General features: G+C 37.0%; 1 protein-coding gene across 2 annotated transcripts in view; it reads right to left on the bottom strand.

Annotated features, from left to right (window-relative positions):
* Positions 1-180: 180 nt before the first annotated feature.
* The window catches only part of KIAA0232 (KIAA0232 ortholog), a 69,694-nt gene continuing 58,042 nt past the window's right edge, over positions 181-11,832 (bottom strand). For both annotated transcript variants that reach the window (XM_068943419.1, XM_068943420.1), the window contains exons 7-9: positions 5,703-5,784; positions 3,835-3,932; positions 181-2,840 (exon numbers count right to left, since the gene is read on the bottom strand). In XM_068943419.1, the coding sequence (XP_068799520.1) occupies positions 2,661-2,840; positions 3,835-3,932; positions 5,703-5,784 (360 nt within the window). In that variant the 3' untranslated portion in view covers positions 181-2,660. The remainder of the gene's footprint in view (positions 2,841-3,834; positions 3,933-5,702; positions 5,785-11,832) is intronic.

Genomic DNA, 11,832 nt, shown 5'->3' with positions numbered 1-11,832 from the left:
TGTTTGTCTTGTATTGAAAAAGCACAGAAATAGATGATAAATTTATAGCAAGGAAAAGGACTCCCAAATTAGAAGTCTCATGGTATCTCTTGCTTAAGAATGTTTGATTCTTAATGGCTGTTTTCTATCTAAATTAGAAACTTTAGCCAAAGCAAATGAACACACACACACACCATCCAATTGTCCTTTTATATTTTTATTCGGTGTTAAGTAACTCCACAAGAAAACAAAATCAGTTACTCTGGTGTACGTGAAATCAGAACAATACAACCACTTGAAGCAAAAAGTAGAAACAAATTTCAGCCCAGGAATGGAAAACTGATACTTCAGTGCTATGGATATGCAATGCGCTTCATACCACAGTGCGGTTCAGCGTTTGCCAACCTTTAATGCTTTTGTTGTTGTTGTTGTGTGTGTCTCTATCCATACAGAAAAACTAAAAACCACACTTCAACTCTCACTGAAAGCTTTAGAGCTTTAGCCATTAAACTATGAAAACAAGTAAAGACAATTTGTTATTGCCGAAGCTCAATATACCATTTTATTTTCCCCAAAGGTGCTGGAATATTACATGCCATAATGTAACTATAAGCAACACCTTTGCTATTTTTGAGCCCTTTCTTGCAAAAGAAGCAGCTCTATCCAAAATAAACTGAGCTGAAGTTTGTGTTTGAAATATATCCGTTTGGTCATTTCTTATTCTAGAATGAAGTTCTATTCCATTCTTCACTGTAGTGATTTGAAGAATTTGTGTGTAAAGTTCTTTTTTTACTGTCATGTTTACAGTTAAATAGTTCTCAGTGCAGGTGCTAAACAACCTCTCAAGGAAGCTCCAGAAGAAAGTAAAATATATAAAAATCTACCCAAAGTCTGCAAATAAATTAAGAAAAAAACCTGTAAAGTGTCAAAAGATTGTTTTGTATGAATACAAACCTTAAAACATATTGTTTAATAGGAGGACCAAAAAAACGTCCCTGGGTAAGGACAAACCAAGCCAATTTTAAGTCAGGATTTCAATAACAATGTTGCACAAAGAATGGCATGTTTTTCTTAAACCATGTATTTCAATTCTTACGCTATCAATTGAATAACAGCAACAAAACCCAGTTATTAAGAAAACCTTCCTAGCATAGAACATATTTCAAAGCCAGTTCAGCTCACATTTCAAACAACTATCGTTTTTCCATGAGGTTTATTGCCTGTCAAAATTAAAGGTTAAGCTTTTCAAGTCAGTATTGGACTTTCTGCACTTCCTGATGTTATAGACATGCTGCTATTGTATAGATTAGTTAGTTGTTTGTTGTTTTTTAAACTATGAGTTGGTAAAAACTTAGAATGTTTAGTTTTGCAAATATTGCTCCTCCTGGCTTATACATTTTGCATAATGTGTTAAAAGCACAAGGAGTTGATAGTCTTGTACAGATGCAACTTGACAATGTATTGACTTTCTAAGTTAACAAAATAAAATTTAAAAAGCAAGTCACATAAAGCAACAATCACTACTGCAATCACACATGTATGTTGTAAGTCATCACCTTCCCTACCCCCACCCACCACACACATAACTTGCCCCACACATTCTCTCAGAAACACAAAATGAACTACGAGATTTACTAAATTACAGCCACAACAGCAGCTAACTGCAGCAGCCACAGGATTTCTTTCAAGTGAAGCACTGACCCTTTGCATATAAAACATTGAACACTCTGAGCATTTTAGATAGTTTCAGTCATTCAGGCTCAAATTCAGTATAGGATGCTTTTGCAGGTTACATGAATACCATCATTTGCAACAAGACAACATTCTCATTACTTGTTACAAAATTCACAACAATCCACACATCACCCCAGTGGTTTATTATTTTTTGGTGTTCTTTCTTTCTAAACTTCTGCCCTATATTGGCAAGTTGCTAAAAAGGACAAAAAAAAAAAAAAAAAAAAAAGGAAAAAGCCCACATTGCCTCCATACCTACAAAAAAAATCCTTGGCTTCTCCAGTTAGCAAAAATACAAACCATGGTATCCTCAGTGTTGGTTTGCGGGAAGGGGGAGGGGGAAATCATAGGATAGAAAACACAGTTTCTGTAAGTCTCTAAAGCACAACCCTGTTGTTCCTACTTCAAAGTTATGAGATTTACTGAATGAAGACTGGACAAGTCATTCATGCTTTTCTCCTGCATTCAGAAAGGCACTGATAGATTACAGTGTTAAGTATTTATCTCCCAGTTCTTAAAGAACAAAGCCTAATGTGCCAAAAGCTAAAGTCTCTGAATAGCAGAAGTAGTTGTAGACACTGCGATGCTAAGAAGATAGTAATAGTGGTAGGGCTACAGTTACGAATGAAAATAACTGCAATTAAGATGCAAAAAAGCAGTGGTACTACTAAGACAAGCACATGCACATCCATTCTTGATTTGACAACACAATCTAGTCTAGTTCAAATAGCCAAGAATTTAACAGTTTGGGGGGGGGGGAAAAAAAATCTTCCACAGGACAGCTGTGTCCTCATCTATAAAATAAGCAAGAAGAGAAAGATAAATACACATCTGAATCCATTAACTGAAGAGGAAACTCAAGTTGTTGTTTTAGAGCTACAGACCCTCAAGAAGGATAGTTTTCCATCTCATGTTACTTTTAAATCATCTGTTCTACTCTGCAGTTTCTATAGTTGAGTTCGAGAAAAAAGCTCCTCCTCACAAGGATCAGCCCATTCACTTCCACCTTCTGAAGCTGTCTCTTCAGAGCTGGAGCTATCACTGGAGTAGATATTCTTCCTGAAGCCATTTGGTTTTGCCTCAGAATTTATATCATCTGCACATCTTGCTTCATAAACAGAAGAAACCTAAGGATTTAAACTGACAGTGTTGATTGGGAACAATCAAAAAACCCAACATACTCGTTTGCTTCTAGGCTGGCATGTACTGCAGGATTTTTGCAGATGTTTAGAAGAGATGTCACAATTGCAGCACAAGTTTTCCCTTTCCCTGACTTAGTGCATTATGTAGTAAGGACTAGAGAACAGGAGGAAAAAAAGTGGAGGGTTTCTGGGTTTTTTTCCCTATTCCTTAATTTTAGGGTTTGCACAAGAGCAAGAGAAACAAGGGTGAACTAAATTAGAATGCCTCATTATCACTGGTAATTTAGAAAAATTACTCTTAAAATTATCTCCAAATTTTGGTAATAAATATTATATATTAAGGAAATACATCATTAATCTGCCTGAACTTCCAGCAAAACCAGTATGTTGTCAGCTGAATCAGTAAAGTTACAGAAAGCATGTCAAAGCGTAAGGCTTAGGTCTTGTCATCAACATGAAGTTTAAAAACGTATCAGTAGTTGCATATGATTGCACATGAATATTTTCCTACAGCAAAAAAATACCACTAAGTGCATCAGCTTTTTGCTTGACAGGACAGAACTGAGCACACATTACATTCACTCCTTTTGGTTACTGGCCTCTCCTGCCTTCCACAGTGCACATCAGCCCACCCTATACTTACTGAAGTTAGAAACTGAGGAAAAAAGATTCATATTTTTAACATACTTTGCAAGCAAAAACCAACTATTCCCAAAGGAAACTGAATCTGCTTAACTATTCAAAGTACAAACCTGAACACTGTGAGTTCTCAGAAGAATATCAAAGACAAGGAAGAGATTAAAAAAAAAAAAATGATGAAAGAAAAGCTTTGAAGGATTTTTTTCAGGTATTTGAGGCCATTTTCATTTTTCTTTTTTTTTTTCCTCTAAACTGAAAACTGTGAGGAAAGGAAAAATGTGGTAGCATACCTTTATAAAACAAACAAAAAACTCCTTCCCCAAACCAACAACAAACTTACCATATTAAAATCTAAAAGGTGTTCATCACCATTGGATGTTTCCTTTACATCTGCAAATTCTCCTACACCATTCTCTCCCTTGGCATTTGTATAACACTCTTACAGTGGGGTTTGTTTTTCAGAGGAAGAAGGAGGAAAAAAAAAGAATTGAGAAACACTATTATTTACATTTTTAAAAAAAAAAATTTAGAGAAGCAGCCTTAAAATTCACATTCTAAGCCACATTAATGAGCAGAGAGTTTGAGATTCAAGTCGGACATCCTTAAAAAGCTAAGCATATCATCTTACTAAAACATCATCAAATCTTACCTGCATGACCAAATAAAAATAAGCTACTTTGTTAATGAAAACATTTAAAATAATGAGGTTCAAAGAGCAAGATTTCCTTTTTTATTGGAAAAGGATCAGTACATTTCTTAATTCTGATACTACATGCTGTTTTAGATCATTCACATTTCTCTACCTACGAAAAAATCTACTGCAGCAGCGGCCCGATCCTGACTGAAGGGCAAAACAAAATAACATGAACTGCTGTGGTTTCTACTCCTACCAGAAGAAACCTTCAACATATAATAATAATAATACATATCATATCCATATATATGAGTCACATGTATTAGTATAGAGCTGAAGATTTGTGAAAGAGTAACGTTAGCTCTGAGGAAAAAGCTCTGGTTTTGTTAAATCTAGTCTAAACGTAGATGAAATTCTGGAACTATTCATCTTAACACTGTACTCTGTACTCATACTAAGTAGGTTCTGGACTTCACCCTATTTTATACTGTGTATTCAGTGTCTTCCTCTGATAAAATGAGGTGGTGAAACACCGAGATAGTTCGGTGAGCTCACCAGCAGATGTCAGCAAAAAGATTACACAATTCAACTCACTGGACTTAAAGGATTATCAGGTGTAAAATACCTCTGCAAGATCGCCCAGGTCAGTGCATTTGCTATTACACCAATAATACCGCTGCCATTATCACAGCGTGGGGGCGGGGGGAAGGGGACGCTGTACAAAGGGACACCAAACATTTTTACTTTGTAAAGATTGAGCATTTTTCTGCAGGAAGCTGTGTGATCTGTCCAGGAGGTACAGTGCAGATCCAAGTCCTGTAGACATGGATTTGACCATTTCACAGGGCAAACATATTTCTCTAGCTGGGAGTGAAATAAGTGAAGATGTTCTTGAAAGTTACCTAAACTGTCCTAAACACCAAAGTACGGATATTCAGGCACCAGAAACACAGTTTAGTAGTGTGCAGTTTAAGATGCACTCTAAGAACAATTAAATAATCATTATTAATTATTTGCTAATCTACTTCTGGGTTCTTAGGGAAACAGATCTCTAACTGAACAGAGCCTGAAAAACTCCCAAGTTGTCACTGGGCAGGACCGGCGAAGCGGCAGACCCCTCTGCTGCCCAGCTCGGGAGGAATTCCACACCTTCCCTGAATAATGTGCGTGTTCTTCATGCAAACCTATAACAAGTAATTTTTGCATGCTTATAAAATTAGCTACCTAATAATTATTATTCAGGTTGAAAATTATTCCAAATCTTAATAAAATATTTCCAGAGTCAAAGGTAAAGGGTAAAGCAAAGCTCTAGTATAAGGAAATTTACATAAATAGACTATTTTAAAGCATTTTAGTTTGAAAACTATTTAGAAGCATGCTAGGCATTTGTTATAAATGTAATTTAACCATCCCAGTTCTCTCCTGGATAAAAAAAAACAGCCTTAAAAAGTTTACTGCTTTAAAATAAGATGGTAATTCTAATTCACCCGTAACAATTCAAACCCATAAGGAAACGTGCTTAATTCTAACGGAAGTGCAACAGCCAGCTAGTCCCAACATTCATAGCTTCTTACCTTCGCACTGTGATGCAGGGAAGAGGGGAGAATAGAGCGCCTTTTCCCACCAGCTCTGTTTTTCCTGGCTGCCACTCATTCTCTGCAGATCAGTATTCAATATAGAGAACTGTTTAGACAATAATCAGACTTCATTGTACCATAAATAGTATACTTACATGTTAAGGAGGAAAGTCTGGTGACAGAACCAATTTGCTAGGTCCCAGAAGTCACACCGTTCAATTTTTAACACTAATGGGAAAGCACTGTCCAACTACAGTAGAACATTTATTATTTGAACTATTACAGCCAGTATGAACCCTACTGAGGGCTCATGCTTTATTGATACAGTATAGTGCAAATGCAGTGTAAAGACGAATTCCAGCCCCTTATTTTATAATCTATGTAGTCTTAGATTATAATCTACTTCATAATCTGAGTAATCTAATCTTGCTTTAACGAGAGAAAACAGATAGCAACCCAGGAGATGAAAAACACAAGGAAACAATGAAGCAGTATTAGGCAATATGATAAACAGTTCAGGGTTTAAAAAAAAAAAAAAAACCCACACACAAAGGCAGCAAACAAACAGCAACAAAATTTAATGTTTAAATTCTGGAAGGGTGACTTAGCAATAGTACCAATAATTTGATATCATAATACAAATCTAGAGAATTAACGTGTCAACGCAAGGAAAAAAGGTTATAAGGCTGATTAAGAATTCATCTTTGTGCGAAAAATAATCTCAATCCACTCACTAAAAATGCCTCAATATTTAATTTTCGTATTTTACTGCTAATTTAAGTTTACCACAGCCTTGTTCTTGTGAAATTAATGGACACGACTGAAATATTCAAAGCTTGCCAAAACAGACACGTGCCTAGCTTTGTGATTGTATCTGTGACAACCCCACTGATCTTCAAAATACGATGCTGTCTTACAAGATCCCCTATAGATGTAACCTGGAATGACTCATATACAAACTATAGTGCAACTAGCTATTATAAAACATTAACAAATAAATTTCAACACTGAGTTTCTATCCAGCTTCCTCCTCTACAAAACTGAGAGCTATTAAACATGGAAAAATAATGAACCTCCTTTTTCTTCCTCTTTGGTTTTTGTAGAACTATAAACCTATAGAACTTAAACTTACAAATGCTTATTACTTAATAAACATTAGTCCCATTCAAATCAAATGAGCAACTCATGAGTACTGTATTCAAAAGCATCTGCCATATTCAATTTTTTCCCCATCAATTCTGCTACAATAGCTATTGAAATTATCCATGCTGGTTTCCTATCACAACATTCCTCCAACACCGAAGGACAATCCTTTCAAAACTGCCTTCTAAAAATCCAAACTCCAACTCCAGAAAAGTGATTTCTTAGAAAATTAAACTGTAATAACCAAAAAAAACCTCCACCCCACAAAACAGTGTTCTTCCAGCAGGACTTGGCACTGGCAATAAATCTTGGCATTTACTTAGAAAATCAATGTAAGCCAGCTGAGCGAGGCCTCAGTATCTGAAGCCTCGCTCAGCTGCTGGCTATACATAGAGGCATCTAAACTCCACAGACACTTTATTTCTCACACAGCTGCTGTCACACCTGCACTCCTATCTGCACACGTGACAGGCTGGATGAACCAGGGTTTCCTGGTTTGCGGGTTCCCCACAGAGCCAGCTCAGGTCTGGCAGGGCACACCAGCTACAGCTGCTTTGCTTCCTGGGCTGAGTTGCAATCAGGACCTGTATATCTGCTTCAGGGTGGCTTGGTGATTGAACTGGCATGTTGGCTTTGACCTGGCTCAGCCCAGGTGCCCTTCCATCACTGCCTCCAAAGCCAAAGTATTAGAGAGGCCAGAGACACTCAGGTGGCTGCATGCGGAAGCAGCACAGCAGGGCTTGATTAACTGGGCCCTTCTGGACTCATGTTGGCTCACATGGAGCAACGAATGCTATGTCTAAACTAGACTGAAGAGCAGTGCTGTAAAGCAAAATGATTGATGCAGACGACCTGTTATCCATGCTAAATGCGTTTTGGGAGTTCATATTTTGGACCAGCATCAATCTGATCTTGTGAACTGGACACCTGGAAGCAGCATCTCTTAGGCTTACTTTCATGCAAAAGGAATCCAGTTGTATACTTCAAAAATGCTCCGTTATACGAACTAAAGTACAGTGATTGGGCAAATTAGGAGATTCACTTCAAAACTGCACTTCTAGACCAAACTAAATGACTAATGGAAAAACATTCCATTTCCATTCCATGGAAAAACATTCTCAAGCACTTTTACGCAAAGTTTTTATTCCAGGAGTGTGTGGCAGTTTCAATTCCCTTTTAAACTGAAGTGGAAGGGGAGGATGGTGTATGTGAGGGAACCAAAGTCCATTTTATGCACTCATTGAGTAAAAATGTTTTTTCCTATGGTTGCTTAGATGTTTGCTACAATTACACAGTCTGTCATCATGACGAAAATCTGTGCGTTAAAGAAGTATTCTTAACTAGTAAATACGGAATACCAACCCTTTCCCTTTTAAAAGGGCATTTTCAATTTATGCTTCCTCTTCTCTCACACCAACTCAAACACACTTCCGGTGTTTTTTGAGAAGTTTTATTAAATTTTTCATCTACCCATCTAATAGCTGCAATTCTCAATCGTACTAGTATTACAAATTGCAAGAGGAAGTCTTTCCTCTCTGAAAGGATTCATATTTATTTTCCTCTTAAGGAGAGCTCAAAGACAACAAGACAAAACCAACTGCTACGACAGTTTCACTCCCAGGCTTGCTGCATGTCAGAGAGAAGACCAAAGGTTCCTTTCTCATGTTTTACAGCTAGACATACGATAATCAAAGCTTTTCTTAGTGCTTCCAGGTGAGGATATGTAAAATTACCTGAGTATCAAATTGTAGAGCTGGGCCTACCAATGCACGGGAGGAGCATTTTAGTCTTTTGCTGTTTTTGCTTGCATAAAATGTTTCATACTCACTACAAGTAAGGAATGTATCCAACTACATTTTTCAACTGTGACTAAGTGATAGCCTGACACAGAGTACATTTGAGTGGTACCATTGGTTTGCAGGCAAATATGAAATTTCACTGCAATTTCGGTATGACGATACTAGGCCAACATGTAGAAACATCTTTGACACAGACATTTAAGCAGATGAGAGAACAGCAACTAAAAGTCAATAAGGACTAGGTCTAAAAGTATGAAAGCAAGACCCAATCACACTATGCTCCATCAATAAACCTGGTACTGTCCCATTTTCACCTCTGAAATATTAGGTTTGAATGTGTAGATGGCAAGACCCAGGAACAAAAGGTAGAAGAAACTTAGTGTCGAGGGGAGGGAGTTAACTTTCCTTCTCCTCCCCCCCCCCCCTTCTCCTGTATTTGGTTACATATACAGAAGTATTAAAACAGAAGTTTATGCTGAAAAATTAAAAAAAAAAACACTCCACAAAACCCAAAATACATCCATTTTCTCTTTTAAAATATTTCTCCTCAAGTAAGAATTTTCTTGCTTATGCAGCTGGTCCATTAGGAATTTACTGTATTATTTTCTTCCAGGAAGAAAAATGCAGATAGAAAGTTTTATCTGCATACTCTTAGAAATTTGTTAAAAAGACCATTTAAGACTATGAAATACATTTCCCCCCTGCCCCCCACACCAATAATTGGTTTAGGATTTACTAATCAACTTAAATTTTATCTGCAACCTGCATGAGCAGGAATATTATAATTTTTTTTCTGCTCCTGAACAGAAAAGTGTTCCTGAACGCTTAATTTTGTATGCGGCGCATCGGTATTTTTTGTTTATCTCCTTGCTTCCATCACAAAGTTTTCCCTGCCGTTACAGATAATCTCCCCAACAAGAACTACAAGTCCATAAAGCAGATCGTTTTTTTTTTTTGCTAGCTAGGATAGTTATACTGTACAGAACTCTATTCTTCAAGCAAAACTTAACGCAAAGGATCGAACAACAATCCCTCTGCCCACCCACACCTGCCTTTCTGTCCATCTCTTCCCTGTCCCACTCTTCCAGCTTTTGGTTTTTTGTGTGTGTACAGAACAAAGGATCTTCCCAGAGTGGGATTTTACAGTTTTCAAGAGTTTTGAGGACCATCTGGCTCAAGGAATTAAAGAAAAAAGAAGCTAGCTACGCTGTTTTACTTTTCAATGACACTTTCATGCTTTAGAACTTCTTAAGAGAAAGCTTTGCTAAATTGTTTTGCCCATCACTTTGCCAGGTTCATTCCCAATACGAGACAGATTTTTTCAGTCCCTTCTATCTTTATTTCAGGCAACCTTAAACAGATGCTAAAATCCCCTCTACCACACCTCAGCAGCTATTTCCCCTGTACTGCCAGTCCTGTACATAAAGTTGCTTCCTCCATTTAGAAATGGAAGAAACAACATACAAAGGGTCATTCGAAACCAAACAGCAAGACTGCAACAAAGACGGGACAGAATACACTTGATTTCTGTTTTAGTCTTTGCTCTTCCTGAGTTTTGCGTATATTTAATTTCTGCTAATTATTTCCATATTTGTGGTTAGGGGCTGTAATTAAAAAGTATCCAGTTAGTAAAGGAGCGATTCTAACACTGTTCTACTGGCGTTTGGCAGCACATAAAATGCCCTGCCAAATGCAGAAACTTTACTGCTAATGAGCTCAAATTCTTTCTAAACGACCACAGTAAAGGAAGGGGGAAAAGGACCACTAGCTAGACTCCTCTAGCCAAATTTTTCCTTTTTCATAGATAGAGGTGTCAAAATGCACATGATGTTTATTTTGCTTTTACAAATATAAGCATAAATATTGTGTGCCTTTATGAGCTTTATTTTCACATTCTTCTCTTTTCTGTGGTTTAACCCATTACTCTTTATAAATTCATCATATGCATTTATAAGTGCAAAACGATAACCCTGCCAGTTAAATTCCTCCCACTGTCTACCTACCTACCCTCAAGACTTTTAGAAAATTGAGGTTTGCAGAACTGCAAAGTCCAAGTCCATGAACTGTCCTGTGTTCGAGGAATATATTTATATATGTAAATACATCTATTAATTTATATAAACATATGCAATCTGTTAAAGGGATAGATTCTGAAACTGAAGTTAGTTAGCAGATTGAGTATTTCTAAAAAATTCTGCAAGGTATCTGTGGCTTTGCTAACAGGAATGAAAAAAAAAAAAAAAATCTAGTGCACTTTTCATGGAGGGAATACCTTGCAAAAATATTTAAAGGTTTTGCACCTTTGAGATACCCTCCATCATGTTGCCAAGGAGCAGACCATGCAGTAACAACGCTTATTCTGCGGTTGATTCACGTAACACTTAGTTCTCCAGTCCCCCACTTCTTGTTATAAGATTATAAAACCTCTGTGTGTGTGTCTGCGTGCATCCATCCCTCACTATATAAATTAATCATATGTGCAAAACTACCTACTACTTCTAAAAATATCTTTTTAAAAGAAATTCATTAATCCTATGTGTAATTTGAAGCAAATCAGCAGTTATTATCATTCCGCATTCAAACATCACATTACTCACTAGATGGACGACAGACAACAGTTCCTTCTTACAAAAAAAACCTCTGTGAATGAGGAGACCTGAAGAGATCCAACCTCTAGAAAGCCACTTCTCACCAACTTCTAGAAAGCCACTTGATAATATTTATCTTAAATCTACATCTTACATCTAGTTATATCACCATTTGTAATACTTGCATCATTTTAAAAGCACAAGCGCTACACAGATGAGAACAGTGCCTTGAGGAAAGTAAGCTTTTCAGTAGCTTTAATATAAAAAAATTAAACAGTTCACTATACAGAAAAATATTTATCATTTCTGCCCAGAACTGACACAAGTCTTAACACTGGACTGAACTGTGGAAGAGCAGACCCTAGACTCAGCTCACATGCTAAGTGTCAAAATAAGACAATTGAGATCGTTTAACTTGCTTCAATAACCATGTGACAACTAAATATAGAGCATACAAAAGCATAAGCTTTCCCGCTGTTCTTGCTAAGGTCTTTTGGCAAAACTCTGCTACTCAAGTTTAAAATTCTCCTCTTTCCAGCTCTCATATAAACACCTCAAGACTCCAGTTGTTGCCCCTTCTTCCTCCCTCCCTCTCCA

This window comes from Struthio camelus, chromosome 4 (genome assembly GCF_040807025.1).
Source record: "Struthio camelus isolate bStrCam1 chromosome 4, bStrCam1.hap1, whole genome shotgun sequence".
In the NCBI taxonomy this organism is placed as follows: Eukaryota; Metazoa; Chordata; class Aves; order Struthioniformes; family Struthionidae; genus Struthio; species Struthio camelus.
This window is presented reverse-complemented; position numbering and strand designations above follow the sequence as displayed.